General features: G+C 40.8%; 1 protein-coding gene across 1 annotated transcript in view; it reads left to right on the forward strand.

The window, feature by feature from the left end:
- The first annotated feature begins 5,716 nt into the window (after positions 1 to 5,716).
- Positions 5,717 to 27,707, forward strand: part of AKNAD1 (AKNA domain containing 1) — a 37,615-nt gene continuing 15,624 nt past the window's right edge. Inside the window, exons 1-7 of the mRNA XM_032881584.1 lie at positions 5,717 to 5,806; positions 9,181 to 10,266; positions 12,590 to 12,629; positions 13,009 to 13,157; positions 13,254 to 13,316; positions 17,781 to 17,911; positions 24,880 to 25,036. Of these exons, the coding sequence (XP_032737475.1) occupies positions 9,286 to 10,266; positions 12,590 to 12,629; positions 13,009 to 13,157; positions 13,254 to 13,316; positions 17,781 to 17,911; positions 24,880 to 25,036 (1,521 nt within the window). The 5' untranslated portion in view covers positions 5,717 to 5,806; positions 9,181 to 9,285. The remainder of the gene's footprint in view (positions 5,807 to 9,180; positions 10,267 to 12,589; positions 12,630 to 13,008; positions 13,158 to 13,253; positions 13,317 to 17,780; positions 17,912 to 24,879; positions 25,037 to 27,707) is intronic.

Raw genomic sequence — 27,707 nt, forward strand, 5'->3', positions numbered from 1 at the left:
GGGTACTGTGATAAGCAAAATAATGGCGCCCAAAGTTACCTATATCTTAATCTATGGAACCTATGAAAATGTCACTTTACAGGTCACAAGAGACTTTGCAGGTGTGATTAAGTTAGAGTTTTGGGTTTTTTTTTTTAGATTTTATTTATCTATTTGACAGACAGAGATCACAAGTAGTCAGAGAGACAGGCAGGGAGAGAGGAGGAAGCAGGCTCACTGCTGAGCAGAGAGCCCGATGCGGGGCTCGATCCCAGGACCCCGGGATCATGACCTGAGCCGAAGGCAGAGGCTTAACCCACTGAGCCACCCAGGTGCCCCTAAGTTAGAGATTTTGAGGGGAGGAGATTATCCTGGATTATCTAGGTGGACCCATTTTTGTAATCATAGAGGTCCTGTGAAGTGAAAAAGGGAGGTTTGAGTGTCAGAGTCAAGAAGAGATTTGAAGATGGTGGGGCACCTGGGTGGCTCAGTTGGTTGTGTCTGCCTTCGGCTCAAGTCATGATCCTGGGATCCTGCGATTGAGCCCCACATCGGGCTTCCTGCTTGTGTGCTCACTTCCTCTCTCTCTCTCTCTGATAAATAAATAAAATCTTTGTAAAAAGAGAGAGAGAGAGATGTAAAGACATTATGATGTTGCTTTGAAGATAGAGGAAGGGTTACCAGCCAAGGAATGCAGATCACCTTTAGACACTGAAAAAAGCAAGGGAATGGATTCTCCTTTAAAGCCTCCAGAAGGAATGCAGGCTGCTGTCACCTTGATTTTAGCCCACTGAGATCCATTTTTGGACTTCTGACATCCAGAACTGAAAGATAGTTAATTTGTGTTGTCTTAAGCCACTAAGTTTGGGAGAATTGCCTACATCAGGAATAGCAAATTAATTACCAAACCTGTGTATGTGTGTGTATCTGGTGTGTGTGTGTGTGTGTGTGTAGATATCTATCTATATATCTATATGTATGTATCTGTTGAGTCTGACCACTTATATTTCTTCTTCCACTTTGTGACATGTGGTCTTATAGGAGCAGAAGCACGCTGGCTTTGGAATCAGACTGAGTTGTCCTAGCTGCTCCACTGAGCTTGTTTCCTTAGCCTACAGCAGGGAAAGAGTATTTATCAGGGACCATGGAGAGGATTGATGAGATGAAATATCCAAAGGCCCAGCACATAATGCGTCCTCCATAAACCTTGTTTTCTTCACTTTCCACCTAATACTAGAATCCAAGGGACTGAATCCGCACGGCTAGTGACCCTTTGTGTAATTTTGGCTAAACTGCTTTCTCTCTTTCAATCTGTTGAGGTTAAAGGGAAATACTTATTAAGTGTCTGAGAGTGTTTAGTTAGAGTTTGTAATGTGGTTGGATACTCTTGGTTAAAAAGTGTTATTTAATTCATCATCACTAGCCATTAGGGAGATTCAAATTAAAACCACATTGAGATACCACCTTACACCAGTTAGAATGGCCAAAATTAGCAAAACAGGAAACAACATGTGTTGGAGGGGATGCAGAGAAAGGGGAACCCTCTTACACTGTTGGTGGGAATGCAAGTTGGTGCGGCCACTTTGGAAAACACTTTGGAGATTCCTCAAGAAATTAAAAATAGAGCTTCCCTATGACCCTGCCATTGCACTACTGGGTATTTACCCCAAAGATACAGATGTAGTGAAAAGAAGGGCCATCTGTACCCCAATGTTTATAGCAATGGCCACGGTCACCAAACTGTGGAAAGAACCAAGATGCCCTTCAACGGACGAATGGATAAGGAAGATGTGGTCCATATACACTATGGAGTATTATGCCTCCATCAGAAAGGATGAATACCCAACTTTCATAGCAACATGGATGGGACTGGAAGAGATTATGCTGAGTGAAATATGTCAAGCAGAGAGAGTAAATTATCATATGGTTTCACTTATTTGTGGAGCATAAGAAATAACAGGGAGGACATGGGGAGATGGAGAGGAGAAGGGAGTTGAGGGAAATTGGAAGGGGAGGTGAACCATGAGAGACTGTGGACTCTGAAAAACAACCTGAAGGTTTTGAAGGGGCCGGGTGTGGGGGTTGGGGGAGCCAGGTGGTGGGTATTAAGGAGGGCACGTATTGCATGGAGCACTGGGTGTGGTGCAAAAACAATGAATTCTGTTACACTGAAAAGAAAAAAAAAGTGTTATTTAGCTGCAAAGCACTGTTATCTTTTGAGTAGGTAATTATTTCCTGGCCTAAATTGTTTAGCGCTGTCTTGAGTTTCCATTTCTGAGGTGGTGATATTGCTTGAGTGATGAAGAAATACTTCATCAGGGTATTGTGTGCCTTAATTAATGTTTATGAAGCCTCCACAAGGAAATCATAATAGGCTGGGTGCTGAGCATTATTTTTCTTTTGTATGGCTGTCACTTCTAGGATTTTAATCAAGCAAGCTAAATTGTCCAATAAAAATTGGCATTTCAGCATTACATTAGATGATATTTATATCATAGTCATGTTGGGGGGAGTCTCTGGGCTTTTTATAAAGAAAGAGGTTAAGAAAGTAGTGCTATTATTTTTCTACAAGGATATAATTTATATTCTGGCCCATCTCATTTCTGGGCGTTGCCAAACTTAAGCAAGAAAGTTTAGGGAAAGGATAAATGTTTTTTTTTTTTTTCTAACTTCTTTTGATCAACGTTCTTTAAAATTTGTGATTAGAATTATTTTTAGGAAATCAATTGGCAGGAGTTTTCTGTTTCCAAAGCACAGCAAAGGTCTGTGGTTTACAGCATAAATTAGATAATCCAAGATGACTGCATGGTTGTGTCAACAGGAAAATTAGATAAAGAGACAGCACTGACCCCCAAAAGAACAAGAGCACCAAGCAAAGGCTGCTGGTAAAACACAGGGAAGAAAGTTCTCCAAATACTAGTTCACTCACAGTTTCAAAAGTTTTTTGCTTGGATTTTTCAAATAGTTTCAGGATAAATAATTTGGAACAGGTGGTCCTCAGACTCATGCACAGGCCTACATCTCCAAGATGGGCTATAAATAATACACCCATATGGGTCTCAAGGGAGCACTGGGTTGATTTGTTGTTCCAACACAGGGCCTCTTCTGCCAATCTACGGCAGGAGGAAACCAGACAGCCATGATGAAAGGTATATGGTTACAGCTATAGACACTGCCTTTGTGGGCAGCCATATTTCTGAGATAAAGTTAGCTGATAGCATTTCCAGTATGTAATCAAATGCAGTCATTGCAGAGGGAGCCCATATCATATTACCTTTGAAAATACTTGAATCTAGAAACACCATACACAGGATACAAAATCCGTGAATACCTGGTCTCCAGGCGTGGCCTAGAACATATTATTCTGAACCATCTCATATTTGTCTTTGTGGGTAAATAGACATCTGGACCTGGAAATAGAGGGAGAGAATCTGAAAATTAAAAGGGTAAAACCAAGTATTTTTGAATGCTCTTAAAAGACCACACACATGGGGTGCCTGGGTGGCTCAGTGGGTTAAGCCTCTGCCTTCGGCTCAGGTCATGATCCCAGGGTTCTGGGATCGAGCCCCACATCGGGCTCTCTGCTCAGTGGGGAGCCTGCTTCCTCCTCTCTCTCTGCCTGCCTCTCTGCCTACTGGTGATCTCTGTCTGTCAAATGAATGAATAAAATCTTAAAAAAAAAAAAAAAGACCAGACACACACATGCACACAGACAAGCTTAGATCACATCAGAAGTTCCTTAGGTAGTCTTCAAAGTTGATTTCTTGCAATTAAAGGAACATGGAAGAAGTAGGCACACCATGATTTGGATGCTCAGTTTTTGTTCTATTGTTTAATTGCAGCCAACTTCCTACTATTGAAAAAAAGAAAGATTACTTAGAATGAAAGTGTTGCTCCTCTGTATCGAAAGATTCACAGGTTCACTCTGTGATGTGCAGAGACCCCCATGGTGGAGGTGAGTTTCTATTGCTACTGCTATTGTCTCTTTGTGTTGACTGTGGCATGTGTTGGGTGAAGACTTAGAGCAGCATATTGTTCTAGGCCGTTCAATATACTGTTGCAGGGGCACCTGCCTGGCTCAGTCAGTAGAACTTGTGACTCTTGATCTCAGTGTTGTGAGTTTGAACCCCACGTTGGTTGTAGAGATTACTTAAAAATAAAAAAATCTTTTTTTAAAGATTTTGTTTTCTTATTCACTTGAGAGAGGGAGAGAGAGCAGGCAGAGGGGCAGAGGGGGAGGGAGAGAGAGAATCTCAAGTGACTCTCCGCTGAGCCCAGTGTGGGGCTTGATCTCATGACCCCCGAGATCATGACCTGAGCCAAAATCAAGAGTCGGACACTAAACCAACTGAGTCACCCAGGTGCCCCCAAATTAAAAAATCTTTTTTAAAAAAGATTTTATTTGTTTATTTGAGAGAGAGAGAGAGGTAGAGAGAGCATGAGTAGGGGGTCGGGGGAGAGGGAGAAGCAGACTCTCTGCTGAGCAGGGAGCCTGACTTGGGACTCCATCCCAGGACCCTGAGATGATGACCTGAGCTGAGGACAGATGCTTAACCGGCTGAGCCACCCAGGTACCACAATTAAAAAAAAAATCATTGGATCATGAACTTATAGCTTCTAACTGTAACCTATTCACATTCTTCCTGACACACATATAAAGGAGGAAGAAGAATTTGGATCCAACAGTCAACTATTTTTATTACACTTCATAGGATTGATCTTAGAAGAGTGGGGTTCAAGACCTGAGTATTAAGTGGTTCATACTTTAGTGAACCACTAAATCGGTTCACTATTTAGTGAATAAATTCACTAAATTTATTTTAGGGTGTGTAGAAACAATGCCAGGGTGTGTAGAAACAATGTCTGCTTTCTCCTCTGCCTCTGGGTCATAGCCTGTCTGGCGGCTAGCAAAGGTCTAACACAGAATGGAAAGGTATTAGGGATGATGTAAGTGACGGTCACAGGCACATGGTCCCACAGTTTTCCACTGAAGATGGAAATAATCCTCCAGTATAGAATGTGATACATTGTATTACCACTAAATGGGCTTAGTGCATAGAGCAAACATCACCTACTACCCAGAAACAGTGACTCACTGACCCTCTTGAACCTCTAACTACTAAGGAGTTTTGGGTTTCCCTTCTACAGACATTTTTTTTTTTTTTTTAAGATTTTATTATTTGACAGAGAGGGACACAGCAAGAGAGGAAAAGCGAGCAGGGGAGTGGGAGAGGGAGAGGGAGAGGGAGAGGGAGAAGCAGGCTCCCTGCTGAGCAGGGAGCCCAATGCAGGGCTCGATCCCAGGACGCTGGGATCATGACCAGAGCCGAAGGCAGACGCTGAATGACTGAGTCACCCAGGCGCCCCTTCTATAAACATTCTTAACTGATCCCATCAGATCCCTAGTCATCCCAACCATGGTTATCTTCTTTTAAACTGGCCAAATTAGTGAGCATAAATCAGCATCTCAACACCAAATTCAGATTTTATAAAAAAGCAAACCACACAGGAAACAGATGGCAGCATGGTGAGCACCTGTCGCTTAAGGCCCAGACTGCAGTGTTTTCACAGGGGTGGGTCACCAGGACATGTGAGCCTCATTTGCTCAGTGTTCAGGGTGATTTGTGAGCTATTGCTGAGCACATAATGGTCAGTACACATAAGCAGTCACAGCCCTAAATATGTTCACCTGAGCTCAGTAAATCGGATTGGGTCTATAGAAAGTTTCTGTTGGGTTCTGACCAGAATCTCTTTGGATTCACTGTTGGATTCCAAGATCGAGCCGGGTTTTGACATGAGAAGATGTTCCAGTTCCTTTCAGCTACCTGTAAGAGACCCTATAATTATAATGCTAAGAATGTAAATTGTCCTTTCACAGACAAAATCCATTTGATATTTTGTACACACACACACACACACACACCCCAATAACAATAATAACAAGAGAAGCTGTTTTCCCACATCTGATGAGTTTCTCAGACTTCTAGCTTACGTTGGTAGTCTCTCTTTTTCTTTTTCTTAGCAAAAATTAAATATTATCAGTTTAAGTGGGATGATATTTGAGAAACTATGATCCGGCTAACAAAGGGTCTTTTCTTCCTTAGCAAAAAGGACTTAGAGGTCAACAAAGAGCATCTCAAGAACAAGGAAGGCATGAGGATGAGTTTGGGGCTGTAACTTGGGCCACTAAAAGTCCTGCAAAAATAGAACGTGTCTTTCTTTTTCTCTTTTCTCTGTAGGCACTTAAAGATGTTCTTTTTTCCCTCAGAAAGCAGGCTTTTTATTGAGGTATATTTAACACATAGTATGTGTAATTTTTTTTTTAAGATTTATTTATTTATTTGACGGACAGAGATCACAAGTAGGCAGAGAGGCAGGCAGAGAGAGAAGGGGAAGCAGGCTCCCCGCTGTGCAGAGAGCCCGATGCGGGGCTTGATCCCAGGACCCTGAGACCATGACCTGAGCCGAAGGCAGAGGCTTTAACCCACTGAGCCACCCAGGTGCCCCAGTATGTGTAATTTTAAAGTGTACACATGTTAATTTGATACATTTATATATTGTAATATGACTGCCCATTCCAGTGATAATTAATACCTCTATCATATTACATAATTATTATTTCTTTCTAGTGTTTGGAATAATTAAGTTCTAGCCTCTTAGCAAGTTTTATGATTATAATTCAATATTGTTGTCTCTATTTACTGTGCTGTGCATTAGAGCTCTAGTACCTATTTATTATTCATTGAAATTTTATACCCTTAAACAACAACTGTCCTCTCTCTCCAACCCCCCATCCTCCAGTAACCACCATTTTACTCTCTGTATTTAGAAGTTTGGCACTTATAGATTCTTCATCTAAGTGATATTGTTCAGTATTTGTTTCTCTGATTGACTTATTTCACTTAGTATAATGTGCTCAAGGTCCATTGATGTTGTTGCAAATGGAAGGATGTCCTTCTTCCTCATTTTCTTTATCCACTCATTTGCTGATGGGCACTTAGGTTGTTTCCATTTCTTGGCTAGAGTGAATAATGCTGCAATAAACATGGAAGTGCATGTATCTCTTTGGTATTCTCTTTTCATTTTCTTTATGTATAAATCCAGAAGTAGAATTGCTGGATCATATGGTAGATCTATTTTTAATTTTTTTTGAAGAACCCCCCATATTGTTTTCCATAGTGGCTGAACCAATTCACATTCCCACCAGCAGGGTTACACAGGTTCTCTTTTCTGCACATCCTCGCCACCATTTGTTGTTGTCTTCTTGGAGATAGCCATTCTAACAGGTGTTAGATTTCTCATTGTGATTTTTATTTGCATTTCCCTGATGATGAGTGATGTTGGATATCTTTTCATCTACCTGTTGGTCATTTGGATGTCTTAGACACATTCTATTTAAATTTATTTAGTGATTGTTTTCACTATCAAACAGCATATTCATTTACAAGTAGATTTTTAAAATAGTTTAAAACTCTTATAGAGATCGTATCTCAGGTAGGTTATTTCTATCCCCACAAATAGAGTACCCAGCCTTCCATCTTTGGGCATTCTTCAGTATTTCAACACTGAGACTTTTTTTTTTTTTATTTTTAAACTACCACTTATTGAATGCTCACTGTATGCCAAACACTATGCCAAGAGCTTTACATGCATTATCACATTCTTCTAGCAATCCTGGGAACTAGGTATTATTCTGATTTTTCAGAAGAGGAAACAAAGGCTCAGAAAAATACAGTAACTTGCCCGATGGCATATAGCTAATGAGTAGAGAAGCTGGAATTCACATCAAAGGCTCTCAATTCTTGCTTTCCCACTGTGCCTTTGACTTCCCTGGGAAGCATTTTCCCTTGTTCTTCAGTTTGGGTTGGAATAGCCTGCAATTCTATTCATGAAGGTATACCTCATTTTACAATGAATATGAGGCACTAAATAATGTAAAATAATTCTGCAGTATTTCTTCTTCTTCTCCTATCCTCCCACTCTCCCTATTCTTTCCTTCCCCTCTTCTTCCTCTTCCCCTTCTTTCCTTCTCCTTTTCCCAATTCTCTCCCCTCTCACTTTAAACAAAATATGTTTGATTTGGGTTCTCTAACATTGACACATATCTACAAATTAAGATTTTGAACAATGTTCTGTAGACATCTTTACCACATTTAGTTTGTACTCCTTTTCCTTGGCTCATTTTTTGGTCAAACATATAATTTTAGATTTTCAGGTTATCTAATAAACCACCAGTTCACAAACTCATAAGAAATTAGAGGGAGAGACAGCTTCAGAGATCCACTCATCCAAACCTGTCATTATATGGCCAAGGGAGGTAGCCGGTGGCGGTAGGCCCCCTAATTGACTCAGAACCTCAGTTACTCCACCTAAAACTGAAAGAAATCTTACTGCTTCTAAGGAGTTGTTCCAAAAGTTCGCAAATCGAGAGGCGATATCTAAATGGGTGTTTTCCATTTTGTTTAAAAGGAAAGCAAGACTGATACCAAATGGCAGAGGGTTTTGCTCTGACCATATTCAAGAGTATCCCTAAGATACACTGCTACCACCAGGCTGTAGCCTCCGCAGAGCAAGGTAGCCTCCCCGACTCACTTCTGCCTGGGTTTTAATCAGAAAAGGGATGCTTGGTGGCAGACTGGCCTCCAGGTGTTCAAAAGGACTTTTTGTTCCTTGGTCATATTCCTATTAGTACTTCTCTGCCTTTCTTTAACATACAAGAGAAAATCAGAAGGGGACCAGAATGTCTGGAGGGACAGAAGAAAAAGCCCCAGCACAGAGAAGGCTGGTGGCTATGTTTGACCTGAGCCAGCTTTCAGGAACATACAATGTGGAGGCCTGTCAGAGATGTGTAGACAAGTGACAGCCCTGGCATTTTAGCATAGCAATTCTTCACTTGCAGCCCAAGCTCCTATTTTGAGAGAATAAATTCCAAACAGCATTTCCAAGGAGAGATTGATAAATATTTGGTCATTAACTAGAGACCAAATTCTCCCTCAAAATTTATGAATAAAAAAATGTAAAACCTCCTCCCAACTTTTTTTTTTCTTTATTCCTTGTTTATATACCACTTGGCTGAGCATTTTGCCATACGTTTGTTAAATGAAAAGCATCTGTTTCATTCTGGCATCAACAGCAACATAAACATAGTTTCACACATTATTCCAATATATTTAACAATGAGGTTCTTCTCATTTTGCACAGAATAGGACACGCAATGAAGACAATCAATGAAAACCAGAAGATCTACTGTTATAATTAAGAACATCAAGAATAGGCAAGGGAAAAAGAAGGCCAGGCCGCACATTCATGGACAAAGCCCATTTCTCAGAAGATACAACTTCTAAGAAACGGAAAGATTTGCCTTATGATAGGGATTTCTCCCAAATTAAGATATACAATGATTACAATTTTGCCTCAAAAAATGATGTCCTTGATGTTTCAAATCAAATTCTTCTAACAGTAGATGACCTTCAAGAAAAGGCTACATATAAAGAGACTTGCAGACATGCAGACATGGCCATGACTCTGGGTAAAATGACTAAAACTGTTATCAACAAAAGCTGTGATAAAGAGAAACAATCCACCACAAATCTTGATATTCCAGCTAATGAAAGAGTCCCTTCAAAGTCAAACATTTCTGATATTTTACTCCATCATCTTTCCAATGAGGAATTCTTAAAAGGTCAAGACATTAATTGTGAAACTCTCCCAGAGATTTCTGATGCCGACAGTTCTGATGAAGTTCTTATTAAAAATATTATTTTGTGCCATGTTAAGAATTCTTGGCCAAAAGAACAAACCCCAGAACTCACAGACCAACTGAGCCCCAAAAAGGGTGGTGAACACAGCAAAATGCCTTGTTGTTCTCTAACTGTGACAGAAGAAAACGCCTCTGATTTAGAGGCTGCTGGAGAGAGCAGCCATCAAGAAACTTCACATTTTCTAACTAAAATCAAGAGTCCACATGATAAACCAAAAAGTTGCCAAGGGCAGCCACCCCAGAAACCGCAGACTGATAAAGCAGTTTCAGGCAGTGGGTTCAAACATGGCCCTGGTCTGGTTCATTACCAGTTATCTGATTTCCCTAAGGTTGTTCCCAAAGGGAAAAGCCCTAAAAATAAAACAATTAATAAACCACTTACAACAGATAAACAAGCCAGCTTTTCTCCTAAATTGAGAGATAAGTCAGCTATTGTGCAAGATATTTTAGAAAGCATGTCTAGGTCAAACTGTACTGAAAGGCAAGGGCAGAAAAGGAAAACTGCTGAACCTTCACAACAGATAGAGGTAAGTGAAAGTGGTCTCCAGGAAATGCAAGATCAGGGCCACTGCTCATCCATATCAGTGTGGGTCTTTGTGAGGAACATGGAACTGACCTGCCAGAAGCTCAGTGGGTGTCTTTCTGAGAAGAATCAGGGGCTAGAAGAACACCACCACATCATCGAATAAACTCCAAATTCTTTGATCTGGAATTTGAGTTTCCCCATTTTTGGTGGGGGCTCCATCCTATCCTTATAAACTTAGCTCTCATCCCCCAGGAGTCATGGGGGGCTGGCTGGTCCCCAAACTCTCTGGCCCACATGCTTGTACCCTCAGAACTCCTGCCCTAAATGGAACATCCCATCTCTGTTTGTCAAAGACTGGCGGTTTTTCATGGCCTCCTTCAATTCCCCACTTTCCGACCCTCCTTCCCACCCCAGTCACTCCTTCACATCCTCTGATGTTTAGGTTTCTGTCAGAGCATTTATGTCAGCCGGCTTTGGGTCATGATAATTTGGAAATATCCATTTCTTCTACTAGACTTGAGTACTCTGGAGGACAACAACCTTGTCTTCATCTTTCTATTGCCTGATTCTCCCAAGGGTCTGGCCTTCTGCCTTCCATATATCACACCTTTGGTTATTAATGCTAAATCAAATCATATTTAGATCTTTAATAACATTCCAGGCTTCCTATATTGGCAACAATTTAGTAGCAATTTTTTTAATGCTTACATTGGGATTTTTTTTTTTTTTAAGTAATCTCTACACCCAACATGGGGCTTGAACTCACCACCCCAGGATCAAGAGTCTCGTGCTCTACCGACTGAGCCAGCCAGATGCCCCCAAAGACTGAATTTTATTAATGTTTAATTATACTATTTTCCCTTTCCTCTTCTTCCCATCCCCTATCCAACTTCTCAACACATTGAGGCTTGGGACCTCATTGATTACTTGAGGTTCAGTAGTTAGGTAAATTCACATCAATGATCAAAGTAAACATTTTAGTTCTCTGGCACTTTACCAGGACAGTATGATCTTTCCCTTAAACTTTGTATGAAGGGCACTCTGGACTGAACACTTTCTGCCTATTTCCATTTTCACCCCTTCATGCTTCAGCTTCCTTCTTTTCAGCTGAACGCTCTCAGGAACTTGAGCAGAACTCCCTGCTCCCTACCCCCCACACACACCTGAAGCCAGCAGCCCGCCTGGCCTTGACTGTTGTGCTTCTCTGTGTCTGACATTGGCAAATCTCAGGGGTTCTCATTTGGCTTGCAGGAAAACACCCCTGGGGGGAGGGGGCACAGTCCTCAGTGCCCTGAGGTTAGTAGGAACAGAATAGCTATTAGGCTCACCTCTCTCTGGTCAGTGGCAGTCTAAAGTCAGGTGTCTGCTTTTCTCTAGTCCTGTCGATTAAGGCGGGAGAATAGACTATCCATCATACAACTGAGATATTCGTCATAACCAAAGTCTAGTTTGACCACCACCATTGAGCACTTGGGGACGGGCATGTTTCTGAGCTTTATGTGTTGAGAACAGTGGGAAGACCCTCAAGGTGAGTCACCCTGAAATTTAAGCTCCTGCCCTGTTAGTCTGTGGTGAGTAAACAATCACTATCTTGACTCACATTTTGGAACTTAACACATACGATTTTATATTATTCTCTAGAGTGTGTCTACTGTGTGCATAGTTTTAGTGAGAGGAAAAGCCACAGTGCTGGTGAGAAGATCAATGATGGCCCCTGCCCTCATGGAGCTTATGGTCCAGTTTTGGGAGAAATGTTTCAGTATTCCCTGTAATAGTATCGAACATGGTAGTAGTAACAGCTGATATGTCATGAATGCTTAACCACATGCCAGATCTTATGGTAATACCTAACATTTCATCCACATAACAACCCTAGGAGGTAGGTTCTATTTCTATCCTCATCTTATTGCTGAGGAATTTGAGGTTCACAGTGATGAAGTAATTGTCTTGAGTCACCCAGCAGATAAGTGTCAGAGTGGAATTCAACCTTGGCATCAGGGACCCATGTCTTGACACAACTCTGGGCTGTCTCCATGATGACCACAACATTTTGGAGCTTTTTGAATAATGGTATTAACAATAAATAATGTTTTCTTTTCTTTTCTTTTTTAAAGATTTTATGTATTTATTTGACAGAGACAGTGAGAGAGGGATACAAGCAAGGAGAGTGGGAGAGGGAGAAGCAGGCTTCCCTCTGAGCAGGGAGCCCAATATGGGGTTCGATCCCAGACCCTGGGATCATGATCTGAGCTGAAGGCAGACAATGAATGACTGAGCCACCTAGGCATCCCTAAATAATGTTTTCTTATATTCTAATTGTACAGATGGAGCCCACAATACCTATTCACCGAGAACATCTCACAGGTACTAATATTTGATTTGATTTTTTAATTTTTTTAGAGAGAGAGAGGATAATGAGGAGATGGGGGGGGGCAGAGGGAGAGGGAGAGGGAGAATCTTATGCAGGCTCCACACCCAGCCTGGACCCTGATGTGGGGCTGGATTTCACGACCCTGAGACCATGACCTGAGCGGAAATCAAGAGTTGGATGCTTAACCGACTGAGCCACTCAGGCATCCCAGGTACTAACATTTTTAAACCTTTTTGATTTAGATATACATTTTGAAACCTCTTTTTAAATAACAAATGGTGGTGGTTGCCACAGACTTCTGTTTTTAGTACTTAATAAGTCTGTAGTCAAGTTGAGATGAATGGAAGCCAAAACTTATTCTTTCTTATACAGGAATAGAATCTGAGATGAGTCTCTTTAAGGTGTCATCAATCACTCAGAAAGACCTTTCCCCAAGTTCTTCTTACATATTTCAGAAGATAACCCAAGGGAAACAGATGTGTCAGAAGTTAAAAGAACAGACTGATCAACTGAAGACTAAAGTAATATTTTTAAAGCTTATTATGATGGATAGAAGTGACCAAATTCAGATGTAAGATATCATGCTACTAATGAAATATTGCATTTTTTCACTGCAGGTACAAGAGTTTTCCAAAAGCATAGTGCAGGACTCTCCCTATCTTTTGCAAGACAAGAGTCTGGTAATAAATTTTATCCAGTTTTAAACATCTCTGTTAGGGAATTTGACATGGGTAAATACAAATGATTTTATAGCACCATATTTCCTCTACATTGGTGGGAGTGGAAATGTTCTGGTGAAAAACTCTGCTGAAGATAAAGGACAGTGACCTCCAGAGGCCTGGCCTCGTGTCTTACATATATTTTGCCCTTAATTATTAATGATGAGTTGAATTGAATTAAGATCTTTAATAACATATTTCAAGCTTAATATATTTGGTAACTAGTAGGAAATGTTGTTAACGTTTAATTTACCCTATTTCCACTTTCCCCATCTTCCCATTCCCCCACCTTGCCTCCCAATAGACTGAGGCTGAGGATCTCATTTGTTATTTGAGGCTTGGGGGCTTTGTGTTACAGGGGCTAAAAGAGCTTAGAATTCTAATTCTGTATGCATTTATCCCTCTCTCATTGTCAAGGGAATCTATTACCTATGGCTGTTATTCCTTAGCAGTCACCCCACAATAAATCTGAGACCATGATAGGCTTAAGAGAATAACATGTGAGTTATCATAAAGGGCAAACCCATCCAGAGTTGTTGGGTTCTGGGGGATACAGGTTATAAAATTTCCCAGTATCTGACAACTCAATATATAAAAACTTTGAAAACTTGAAACTGATCTTAAAGCTATGCTTTTCGGATCAAAATCCATGACTGTCACATCCTTGCTTGTTGCATTTAGTCAAATCACTGATTTCTATTGCAACCACACAGCCTTGTTCATCAGTGCCAGGGTTGTGGGATGTGGGGGTGGAGCACGGCAATGGGGCAAAAAGCTGAGATTGCTAGAGCCAGAAATGTGCAGAGTCAAAGCTGCTGTTCAGGCCATTAGGTCAACAACAGGTGATTAGAAGGCAGGTGGCCATTAGGTCAACAACAGGTGATTAGAAGGCAGGTGGTCAGAACTCCTGAAGTGAAGGACCACAAAGCTCAGAATAGGCTGTGCAGTAGAAACCAGACAGCATAGACAAAACCCAGGAAGACCCAAATGTTAAGAGACACAGTGCAATAGTGCATTACTCATTCGTTCTTCATATTAATTAAATAACTCATTCACTCACTCATTCATTCAACAAATACTTACTGTGTACTTCCTATGTCCCAGACTCTGTACCAGGCACTAGGGATCTGGAGATGAAGAAACAGTTTCAAGTGGCTTAAAGTCTCCTAGAAACAACAGGTTGATAAACAGAGAAGCAACATGAAGCTCGAGAACTGTTACATATGGTGCTGAGGCCAACTAGAAGAGGCTCACCCTTGCCAATTGGAGAGCACTTGGGAAGGCTCCCTGGAAGGGACCAACCTCTGAGCTTGACACTGTAGGATGCATATGTATGAGATTGGCAAAGTAGGGGCAAGAGGCCCTTCCAAGAAAAAGAACCAGCTGTGCAATGGCACAGGGGCAGAGAGTGCTGACAGTTTGAGGACCTGTATGGCACTGTAATTGACCAGGTGGAGCTCGGGGTTTGTGTGGTGAAAAGAAAGGGAGGAAACTAGAGAGGGTGTTAAGGACTTCATTATGAAAGACCTTTAAACCATGCTAAGGAGCTTAGATTTTACCTTGAGGTTGAGTGATGGGGGGACTGAAAGCCAAGAAATGGCAAGCACCCAGGGGGCAAGTCTGTAGCCAGGAAGCCATACTCTAGGCAACAAGTTATGAGACCCTGAACCAAAACTGGCAATGAGGATGGAGAGGGGAACACATCTAAGAGTTTAACCAAGTGGTGGCTGATTAAGAGGGGTGAATAAAGGAAGGGAGGAGGCTTGGATGAGTTTCAGATTTCTAGCTTGGGCAACCAAGGTGAGGACTAAAAATGGAAGATCCAGTTCCTAGTGGGTGTGGGAGGTGAGCAGGAAGCAAGGCACCAAGTTCATTTTAAGGTCGTTACAGGACATCCAGCTGGAGAGATCTAATAGGCAATTAGACCAATGGATCTGGGCCTCAAAGGCCTCAGTGTTTGGGCAGAAATGTAAATTTGGGTATAGCTGTTGGTTGAAGCTATGAGATTGCCCAGGCAACATATAAAGTAAGCCATAAAGAAGTCCAAGGAAAGAATCAGCAAATAGGGACAGGTAAAAGAAGAGGGAGTCAAAGCCCTAGATATCAGGGCTAAAACTAATTTCCGGGGAAAAAAAAGATCTAAAAAAGAAAAGGGGTGCCTGGGTGGCTCAGTTGTTAAGCATCTGCCTTCAGCTCCCTTCCCTGGGTGCTGGGATCCAGTCCTGTGTCAGGCTCCCTGCTCAGTGGGGAGTCTGCTTCTACCTCTCCCACTCCCCCTGCTTGTGCTCCCTCTCTCTCTGTCAAATACATAAATTTTTAAAAATAAAAAAATAAAACTAACCTCAGCATGAGCGGCACAACAGAATTGAAAGCACTTGGATGTTGGAGCATTCTAGTTCTAAGTACTAGTTGTACGATCTCAGACATGCAGTGTGTCTTCCCATCTCAGAGTTGCTATGAGAATTAAAGGAGGTACATTTATGGCTAGACAACCATGCTCTACCTTTGTCTGTGACATAATATAATTTAAATCCCAAGATCTTAAATTATAGCTTGTGATTATCTTTCTCTCTTTTTCCTTTCCTTTGAACACCTAATTCCTTCTCATGGTTTTCACTGCCATCACCATCTACCAATCCCTAAGTTACAGGTCCTAACTTCTTACCTCCAGCTCCAAATGTCTGTGCTTATCTTCACTTGGCTCTCCTGCTCTTGCTGAAAATTCTATTTGTCCAACATCGACAGCTTCATTCAAATCTGTCAGCCTTTTCAGATTCCTCATTTTAAGTCAGGGGTTTCGCATTCTTTCTGCCTCCCAAGCTAGAAACCTGAGCATTATCTGTGAGATCTGCAGTATCCATCACGGTCCTGGCAGGGACCTTGACAGTTTACTCCAGCGGAACAACTGAGGAGAATTTAATAAGGAATCATTTTACAATGGTGTGGGCAAGGGGAAACCAATAAGGGACAAAAAGCATCTCATAGAAGGAACAGCAGATTTGGGGGCCTAGGGAGAGTAGCTATAGTAGTAGGAGTAGCTGGTACAAGCAGGAGGACATCAGGGATAAAAAGACCCCTACGTCATCCGTCTTCATTTCTCTCTTCTCCTTTTGCCTTGCATTGGCTGAAACCAGTGTCAGGAAAAGGGAGCCTGTTGAGGTAGCCCACTGAAGGTGAGCCTCCTGGCTGGGGCAGAGAGAGAGATGGAGGATGAGTCTGGGCAGAGGACATGGAAAACATCTACTACACCTGCCATTTTGTATGCCCTTTGACCAGTATGTTTCCAAACTTGTTTATTCATTTTTAATAATCAGAATTAATCCTGGTGGTGATGATACTGGCACTCAGCATTAACTCATGTAATTTTCACAATATGAGGTGAGGGCTATTAGTATCTCAGATGAGAAAACTGAAGTTTAGAGTTCAAGTTGACTAAAATAATATAATTGTTAGGTAACGAGACTGAACTTGAACCCCAGGGTATCTGATCCTGTAACCCAACTGTGCTGTGTGCAACATCTCTCCAGTCATCCTTTCCTTTCCACGTTCATGAATGCTGCCTGGTCCAGGTCCTCCTGAGCATTCTTTAAGCCTGACTTAGGTCTCACTTCTCCCGAGCCAAGGCAAAACCCTTGAATCCAGTCTCTTCCCAACTGGAATAAAACCCCTGAGACCAGGGCTGCTTGTGCCTGATATAATTGTGTATCTCTCATACTTTTGGCCCAGGGCCCCACACAGGCAATTCTCAGGGAATGTTTAGCTATTGGGGCCGCAGGGCCAAGGCCTGCACACTTCAAGACCAGACCTTAACCTGCATGGGTTTAAGTACTCATCTGCATGGGCAGTGTGTGTGGACGTCTCAAAGACCCATTTGAAGCTCTAGCTAAACTTCCTGACGTTCCTTCCCTATCTCACCGTCCAAGGACCATAGATTCAAACGCAGCTCCTCTAACATCAGTTGCTTTTAAGGTCTGTGTGGCTTCGGACATACATCCTAGAGCTCAATTTCCTCCCATATACATCTGAGATAACAACATCTATTTGGCAACATTTACAACACAGATGTGTGGATTAAGTAAGACAATGCACGGGAAAGTGCTCTGTAAGCTACAAATCATTCTGCAAAAGCACATGATTATTGCTATCCTATTATGGAAGTTTAGAGGTTCCTGGGTAGGCTCTGGGAGAGAAATCAGGTCAGTGTACTGAAAAAGCTGTGTACCAGGAGGGTGTTGTAAACACGGAGATGACTCTGGGTTGTCTGTATTTTCGATGTCAGACTCTGAAACAAAAAAAAATTGCCAGGAGAAGGATGGTGGCTTTGTTTTGAAACTAGCATAGAGTATACCCTCCTTGTATCTGATGGGAAAACAACCACATTCAGAGGCTTCCATGTGTGTGATTCCAGTGACTTTGCTGCTACAGGTCCTGGAGAAACTGCAGGGACATCTTGAACTGCTGGAGCAGGAGTTTTTGGACAACAAGGAGAAGCATCTGACTTTGAAGCAAGCTCACAGGCATGAATCCCCAGCTGTCGGTGACTTTGATCCAGAAAGGTCAGGCTTAAACTGTGTGAGGTGGAGGGGGCAGAGGCGACCTCCTTCACATGGGATTCTGATGTGGCTGCCGGCCGAGAGCTTGCACAGCTTCCTTAGGGTCAGCAAAAACTCTGCCACCAGTGAACAGGTGTTAGTTACCCCATGCGACAAGCAGTGTGGAATTCCCGCTACATATGAAGTCCTGGTCAGGGCACCGGCGCAGATGGAGTCCTCGAAATGAACAGTTGTCTCCTGGAGGAGAGATTTTTATACTACAGTTTAGTCCTTTGTTGGATGTCAGAATTGGTTCTGAGACTCAGAACAACACAAAAAAACCTTAGATAGGCTCACATGTTAACCCCAGGGGGGCCTTCTCTCCAAGTTCCCCGTGTCCTGCCCTTCACCCCACTTCTGCCCCTGTTTCCCCCGTCTGGTTCTTCTGTCTCTTTCTCCCCCTTTTCTTTCCCATCCACAGACAATTCCAGCAGGGTAGTGGGCCCAAGAGGACCATTGTTAGGCTGTTGGAGCCGAGGGTCCAACCAATCCCCATAAAGGGAAAATGTTAAAGCTTAAAGGTCAAGATGACTCCTGAGTTAGTTCACATGAGAAACTTGGAAGCAAATTCATTTAAGTTTCCAACTGGCCATTTTTTATGGCCCTGCACGCCTCTTTCTCCAATCCAAATAATTTTAAGATGTATTCCAGGACTCAAGCCTAGGATTGTTTCCATTTAATTTCCTGGTATGAGTTAAAAGAATCCATTTAGGAGGCTTAATCTTTTTAAGTTCAGCTCTCTGTATTCATAGCATTTTTTCACATGGAATCATTCTTGAGGCCAGATTACTTTAATGGTTTCTATTTTGGCACTAGTGTCCTAAGGTATATTTTTCCCCAAAGTACAATTTTACTTTTTCAAAATGAATGAAATCTCTGTCTACTGTTATTTCAATACTGAGTAATTAGACAGCAGGGATGAGGTTTTAATATTGATTTTTCCTCCCAAAGGCTTATTTTGTTTTCTGGGAAAAGAAAGATCTTTACATACTTTCACTATTTATTTAAAAACTAATAGAGTAAGGATATTTATTTTCCAAGGACTCCCACTTGTCTGGGCAGTCATTTTAAAGTCAGGCCTCTGTGCACAACGAGACCAAAGTTATGCAATGCTGTATTTATATCCTAGTTACACCCACGGTGTGCTGGACCCAGTATACATCAAAAGAGCTTCAACTGCAATTATATCCGAGATACAGGAAAAGCTTTCAATACTGGGGCAAGGGAAGGACCCAGTCTCTCAAAACTGAGTTAAAACCTGCTCAGAGCAAGCAAGGCTGCTCGGCTTAACTCTGGTCCTCTTGTCTCGCATGGGCATAATGTGGCAATGGGCAGAACCTCATGCAATTGTCCAAAACCTTCTAAGTGTTGAATCCAAAGGCCATGGTAGATGACTTTTTGCAGGGGAAAGAATTCTGCTGATTCATTGACTAATTACTTGTTTAAATCCGCAATGTGCTCTTATTAAGACCTTCTTATTATTGCCTTTAAAAGGTAATATGCAGGGGGCACTTGTGTGGCTTAGTCATTAGGCATCTGCCTTTGGCTCAGATCGTGGTAAGAGGGTCCTGGGATTGAGCCCCACATCGGGCTCCCTGTTCCAGGGGGGAGCCTGCTTCTCCCTCTCCCACTCCCCCTGCTTGTGTTACCTCTCTTGCTGTCTCTCTCTCTCGATCAAAGAAATAAATAAAATCTTTAAAAAAGGTAACATGCAAAAATAGTTGTTTTATTTCATGCAGCTTGTTTGTCAGATAATCGTTTCACACGCTAACACTGAAAGCCAAGGAGTCAAGGGGTGGGGCTCTGTCTCCACCGATCCCTTCTCTCTGATACCGTCAGCATACAACCTTGTCTTCTGCTTTATGGAACAGATCACAAATTCCCTCAAAAACGTTTTTTCCGGGGCACCTGGCTGACTCAGTCAGAAGAGCAGGCAACTCTTGATCTCAGGGTTGTTAATTCAAGCCCCACAATGGGTGTAGAGTTACTAAAAAATAAATAAACTTAAAAAAAAAAAGTCTTTTCCCCATCCCCAGATCTTCGTGTTTTCACCTCCTCTTTCTTCCTTTGCTTGCTTCCAACCCACCTGGCCGTGGTCCTTGAGCCCACTTCTTCCCACTACCTTCAGGCCTTGCACTACCATTTCAGTTCCTTCCAGTTTCCAACTTCTCCTTGTCCCCTGCTAGTTCTTGTCTGCCTGCTGGATTAGAGCATATATTCCTATATTTTACTTAAGTATCGATACGGTTTTCCACACTTAGATCTTTGTACCACCGCTAACTGAGTAGAGGAGCCTTTCCCACTGGATGAAAAAGCCACTTTTATTCCATAAAAAAACCCTCCACGTGTAGATGGGACTGGGTTCTGTTCCATCCCATTGAGCTATGTTTCTATTTCCACACTAACCACACAGTTTTAAATTACTGTAGTCTGGAGTACATTTGAAATATTTCTTAAGTTTTGTTAGCTGTTCTTGCACTTTCTTCTTACTGAGAAACTTTATAATCAGCTCACCAAACTTCCTCAATGAAATTCCACTAGAATTTTGTTCAGGATTGTGTTGAATTTACAGATTAGTTAGAGTTGAAATCTTTGCAGTGAGTTTTTCCATCCAGGAACATGTTTTCTTTGTGTAGATTTCATGCATGTTTTGTTAGACTTATTCCTAGCTATTTTGTAGGTTTTCTGAGCATTAGCAATAGATGTTTCCATAATTGATATACAGGAAATAAAGAAAAATCACATATTTAACTTGTGCTGGGCTACCTTACACAAGTTTGCTTTTAGTATTTGATTAACCATTGATTATCCATTGATTATCTTAGGTGTGACAGTCATAGCCTTTGAAAATAATGATGGGTTCTCCCCGCTCCCATTCCCCCCTAAATATTAATACTTTATCTTTTCTTCCCACCAATTCTTAACATCACGTTTCTTTTTATCGATTTATCTGCTAGGTTTTCCAAAACAATGATAAATAATACTAGCAAAAGCAAGCATTCTTGTCATGTTCTGAAGAGTAAGGGAATTTTTTTCCAAGTATGATGCTTGCTGTAGTTTCAAGTAGATAAGCTTTATCAAGAAAGTTTTTTTCTACTCCTAAGTTTACTAGGATTAGATTTTTTTTTTAATTTAGGAAAATGTTTAACCAAAGGATTTAGGAAACTATTTAATTTATTCCCTAAACCTATTAATATAGATTAGTCTATAATTAATTAATATTGACATATTAATCAACATCCTAATGTTCAACTATAGAATGATTTGGGAAATGTTCCCTTTTCTTTTTATGTTCCAAAAGGGTTAAAGTCTTTCTAGACCTCGTTCATAATCCCACTTGGATTTGATGCCTTTTGTAGGGGTAGGTTTTTGATAATCCTTTCTATTTTTCTCTGGTTAGTTTTTTCAGATTTTCTACTTCTCTTTGAGTAGATTTTAATAATTTATGCTTTCCTAGAGACTTGTCCATTTCATCTAGATTCCAAACTGTTGGTATAAAGTCGTTCAATCCCATTTGATTAAAAATTTTTCTTCTGTTATCTTTCCTTTCTCATTTTTAATGTTTTTCAGTCACTTTCTACTGGTTTATTTTATAGAGATTTTCAAAGAAAATGTTTTATTTTATTGATCAAATTCTTTTTAGTTCCATTTATTTCTTCTTTTGGGGGGGTTTATATTGTGCTTTTTTTCTATCTTCCTGTTTTGAATATTTAGTTTATTGATTTTGAACTCCCCCCCTAGTAAATGCATTTTAAGCTATAAATTTTCCTCCAAGTACTGTACTAGCTACATTACATTGGTTTTACATGTTGTTTGCTCACTTCTTATTTGCTTGTAGAGTACCCCTAATCTCTAGTTTTGTTTCCTAGTAACCCAAGAGTTATTAGGATGAGTGTTTTGTTGCTGCATTTTGTTATTAATTTCCAGTGATCAAAGAATGTAGACGGTATAATTTTTTTAAGACATTTTAAGATTATCTTTAGTCTCACAGGAAAATGAAGAGTAAGACACAGAGATTTCCCATATACCTCTGCTTGCACACACACACACACAGCCTCTCTCCCATTATCAACATCCCCCACCAGAGCCATAAATTTGTTAAAACTGATGAACCTACACAGATAAATCGTAATTGTTCAAACCCATAGTTTGCATTGGGGTTCACTGTTGGTGCTTTAAATTCTCTGGTGTTGGACAAATGTATGATGCTTTGTATCCATCTTTATGGCATCACAGAGAATTTTCATTGCCCTGAAAATCCTTTGTACTCTATCTTCTTATCCCTCCCCCAGCCCCTGGCAATTACTGATCTTTTTACTGTTCCTACAGTTTTGCCTTCTCCAGAATGTTACATAGTTGGAATCATGCAATATGTAGACTTTTCAGATTGGGCTTCCTCCACTCAGTAATATGTGTATAAGGTTCCCACATGTCTTTTCATGACTTGATAACTCAATTTTTTTAGGGATGAATAATATTACATTGTCTAGATGTGCCACAGCTTATTTATCCATTCACCTACTGAAGGACATCTTGGTTGCAACCAAATTTTGAAAAGTATGAGTACAGCTGCTATAAACATCTGTATGCAAGTTTTTGTGCTGACATAAATTTTCAGCTCCTTTGGGTAAATACCAAGGAGTGTGATTGATGGATCGTATGGTAAGAATATGCTTAGTTTTGAAAGAAACTGTCTGTCTTCCAAAGTAGCTCTACCACTTTGTATTCCCACCAAGAATGAATGGGAATTCCTATTGCGCTACATCCTTGCCAGCATTTGGTGTTCTTAGCATTCCATAGTTTGGCCATTCCATTAACGTCTAGTGGTATCTCATTGTTGTTTAAATTTACATTTCCCTGATGACGAATGGTGTGGAGCATCTTCTCATAGCCTTATTTCCCTTTAGTATATTTTCTTTGGTGAAGTGTCTGTTAAGGTCTGTAGCACATTTTAAAATTGGGCTGGTTGTTTTCTTATTGTTGTGTTTTAAGGGTTCTTTGTATATTTTGGATAATGGTCTTTTATCAGTCCTTTGCCAATATTTTCTCTTGGTCTGTGGCTTTTCTTCTCATTTTCTTGGCAGAACAGAAGTTTTAAATTTAATGAAATCTAGCTCATCAGTTATTTCTTTCATGAATGGTGTTTTTGGCTTTCTATCTCAAAAGTCATCACCATACCCAAGATTATCTAGGTATTCTACTCTGTTATCTTCTAAGAGTTTTACACTTTTGCATTTTACATTAGGTCTGTGATCCATTTTGAGTTAATTTTTATAAAGTGTATAAGGTATGTGTCTAGATTAATTTTTTTTGCCTGTGGATATCCAATTGTTAAAAAGACTAACTTTGCTGCATTGTATTGCCTTTGTTCTTTTGTCAAATATCAGGTGAGTGTGTGGGTGTATTTCTGGGTTCTCTATTCTGTTCCACTGATCTATTTGTGTAGTCTTTCACCAATACCCCCCTGCCTTGATTACTGTAGCTTTATAATGGGTCTCAAAGTTGGGTAATGTATGGGGTGCCTGGTGGCTCAGTGGGTGAAAGCCTCTGCCTTCGGCTCAGGTCATGATCCCAGGGTCCTGGGATCGAACCCCGCCTCTGGCTTTCTGCTCAGCAGGGAGCCTGCTTCCCTTCCTCTCTCTGCCTACTTGGGATTTCTCTGTCAAATAAACAAATAAGAATCTTAAAAAAAAAAAAAAAGGTGGGTAGCATCAGTCCTCCAACTTTGTTTTTGTCCTTCAATATTGTGTTGACTATTCTGAGTCCTTTGTCTCTTTTTACAAACTTTAGAATCGCTTTGTCAGTATCCACAAAAGATCAAGCTGGAATTTTGACAGGGGTTGCACTGAATCTATAGATCAAGTTGGGAAGAACTGATATCTTGACAATACTGAGTCTTCTTATCCACAAACATAGAATATCTCTCCATTTATTTAGTTCTCTGATTTCATTCATCAGAGTTTTATAGTTTTCCTTATATAGGTCTTATAAATCTACCTAAGTATTTCATTTTTTTGGATCTTAATGTAAATGGTATTGTGTCTTAAATTTAAAATTTCACTTGTTCATTGATGGTATACAGCTAAGTGATTCACCTTTGTATATTAACCTTGTATCCTGCAACCTCAGTATAATTGCTTATTAGTTCTAGTTTTTCTGCTAATTCTTTTGGATTTTCATCTGTGAACAAAGACACTTTTATTTCTTCCTTTCCAATCTATATACCTTATATTTTCTTTTCTTGTCTTATTTCATTAGGTAGGACTTCCAGCACAATGTTGAAAAAGAGGGGTGGAGGGACATCCTTGCCTTTTTCCTGATCTTAGTGAGAAAGCAGTGGTATAATTTTTAATGTTTTGAAATTTGTTGAGATTTTTCTTTGTGGATTAATATGAGGTAAATTAGACTTTGAGGAAACTAGGTTCTTTTTGGGAAAAAGCGATATTTATATTTATGTACACATTTACACATACAAAATTTGTTTATACATGTGTACATGTATGTACATATGCCTATAGATCAAGTTGTTAATCAAATGATTCAGATATTTCATGTCCTTCCTCTTTTCAATTAATATAAATCATTATTTCCATAGAATCATAGCTCTTAGAACTGTAAGGGACCTCAAAATAATTAGATCCAGATGAGCAGATTATTGTTCTCCCCATGTTATAGCTGAGACCCTGGAGGCACAGTAAGATGAAGTGATTTTCCCAAGGATACACAGCTAATGAATAACAAAATGAGGACTAGAGCCCAGGCCTTTGGAGTGAGGCTATAAACAGGATGCATGTCAGGGCGGGTGTCCATTATCCTTCCTGTCTGAAGCCAAACCACATTAATGATATAGATCAATGCTATATTCACGAGCTGTTGTTACTAATTAGAATGTTGACTGCATACCCAGTAAGATGCCTGTTTATGTCTATTAGAGAAGTGGAAGGTGAAATCTTCAAGTTGGAGATGCTACTTGAAGATGTTAAAGAGAAAATTAATAAGGGCAAATGTACTTCAGCCGTCTCTTTTCCGGTGATCTCTCCAATCATCCCGGATGACTTGGCATCCACATCCTCTCCACCCTCAAATGAGGTAATACAGCAACCTACAGCCTAATTTCATGCCAGGAAAAATGTTTTTTATGCACTTATAGAATCCTAAACCATGAAATCATGAATTCTATTTTAATATTTCATGAAAATTTAACTTTCCAAAGTCCCATGAATCATATTATTTAAAGTGGAACCACCTTTTAAAAATTAGAAGCTATTTTAAGTGTTGGCTTTTAAAATATCTTATTAGTTTAAAATGTCACAATGCAGTTTAAACTGAGGAATCACTGAAAAGCTATTTCTTCTGGATGAAGAGCAACATTTTTGTGGATTGTGCCTGGAAGAAATAATTTTTCTTCTTAATAGTTTTATATTCCCTCTTCTACATAAAAAATAACATACTCAGTGGGAAGAACTATTTCCCATGGGTCCACTTCTGCATTTTCCTTCGCTCAAGTTAAATTCTTTGGGATTGTCTACATATGCAAGATTAGGAATTCAAAGCAATCAGCACTGTCTTTCTACGCTTTTTGTTTTTGTAGCCTCAACTATCAGAAACATTTCAGACTAAATTAAAATTCTGAGAAACTGAATCATCTGGATAATTGCCATAAAGTGACTCTTTTGTTTTGTTTTCATCTGTGAACAAAGACACTTTTATTTATTTTGTTTCAGACAGTACTTGAAATCACAACCTGTGGCTGATTCTCAAACTCTGAATAGGTTTTTGTCACAGTTAAGAACAAGATATTGAAGATTACATAAATGCTAGCCCTGCCAAAGGAGTATGTTTGCCCCTTCAAAACACTTAACCTTCCCAGCAAAATTTCATTCAAGGCTCAGCTTCTGATTTGGGCCATTTATGTAACTTTGACACACAGTCCCCCACCCCGGGCAGAATTCTTTGCTCGGACCTCTGTGTTCCCACAGCACTGTGTCTCACTTTCCCCTATGCCTTTGTACCTATCTTTGTGTCTCAGACATCTGACTGAATGCCTGGTATAGCGTGAATGCTCAGTATAGTAACCTCTGAGCCCTTGTGGATTTAACAGTTCCAACACTTCCCAGCTGTGAACAGGAATTGGCTTCCCAGTGGTATGAGGGAGCCCAGGGAGTGAGCCTAGCCTTCCTCCCAGAAGTTTCTTCAAATCTGGGTTTGCTTTTCTTTACTGGGTCGCAAGTTTACCAGCAACTACTGCGAAATAAAGAGAGCTCTAGAATTTTGTCCTAAGTAGCCCTGAAAAAAGAGTCTATTGTGAGGATCATTCATTCATTCAACAAACACTTATTGCCAAATGCTAGGCACTTTTCTAGGTATTGGGGTATAACATAAACAAAGCAGACAAACCACCTGCCCTCAAGATGCTTACATATCTCTAAGGGATACATACAATGAACAAATAAAATTAATGTGTAATAACAGAATGTTAGAAGTGCAATGCATTTAACGTGACACATTCCTATGACTCTGGAGCTGAACTGCCTGGATCTGAATACCAACTCTGTCACTCATCAGCTTTGTGGCCTTGGGCAAGTTATGTAACCTCTCTGTGCCTCAGTTTCCTTCTCTCTAAAATAAAGATAATAATACCAGCCTAAGCTTCCAAATCCTCTTCTGCAAAAAGTCTTTGCAAACTGTAAAGCTCTGAACCAACAGAATTACTATTATTTACTTCTCACTATAATTTTGTCATATCATTTCAGACGCACAGATCTTTAATCCCAACACTTCCAATTAATTTGTAATGAAATAATTCTAAGTGTGGTCCCCAGACCAAGAGCATTGACATCACCTGGCAGCTTGTCAGAAATTGTTTTGATGTTGTTACGGTGTGAAGTGAGTTAATATAGGTAAAGTGCTTGAAGCGGGGCCTGGCTCGTAGGAAGCCCACTAGCTGGGTGTTAGCTTTTGTTACTATTCAGTAATGGCATGTGACTAAAAGTCACTCACTGTGGGAGGGCCCAGTTGAGTGGGGAAACAAGGTCAGGGAAGGTAAGATTTAAATTGAGTTTGGAGGGAGAGCTGAGAAGGAGGCAGGTAGGTGGAGGGTTGGGGACAGGGACTCCAGGCAGGATGTGACCATGCCTTAGGGGTGTGGTGGGGATGCTGAACTGATGTGGGTCCCTCCCCGTGGAACTGCAGTTCTAAAGGCAGTCCCTCTGTGCGGTGCCACAGATTCCTAAGGGACATGGGGGCGTCCTTTGGGGCCACGACAGACCCCTTCCTTCGCAGCTATTGCTCCTGAGGGAGGGCCTGACCAGTTGTGAGAGGAGAAAGGGAGAGTGGCCACAAGATGTCCCCACCACATACTACCTCAGGTTGCTCCTTCCCATCGTCCCAGGAACGCTGCCATTAAATTCCCAGTGACTCTTAGCCAAAGAATCCCCTAAAGTGGGCCTCCCATGGAGCTCAAGAATGGATTCTAAATTCAAACTGCCTAAAACCCCCCCAAAAACAGCAAACAAAAACACCAAACCCCCAAAACAATGCTAACACAGACTAACCAGATCAAATGGCTGTGAGGTGGTCCTCTGATCCCAGGGGCACATCCAGCAGCCCAGCCCTGCTAGGTTCCATTCACTCTGTTGGATCTCTGACTGAAGCCGGTGCTGCCAAGTGTGGCTCTGAAACTGGCTTCATTGCGAGCCCTGGGCTCTGAAACCAGCTGACGCCTTGGATGTCAGTGCTGGTGACAGCTGCTGGTATGGCT

Source organism: Lontra canadensis, unplaced genomic scaffold, assembly GCF_010015895.1.
Source record: "Lontra canadensis isolate GAN:19392208 unplaced genomic scaffold, GSC_riverotter_1.0 scaffold75, whole genome shotgun sequence".
NCBI classification, from domain to species: Eukaryota; Metazoa; Chordata; class Mammalia; order Carnivora; family Mustelidae; genus Lontra; species Lontra canadensis.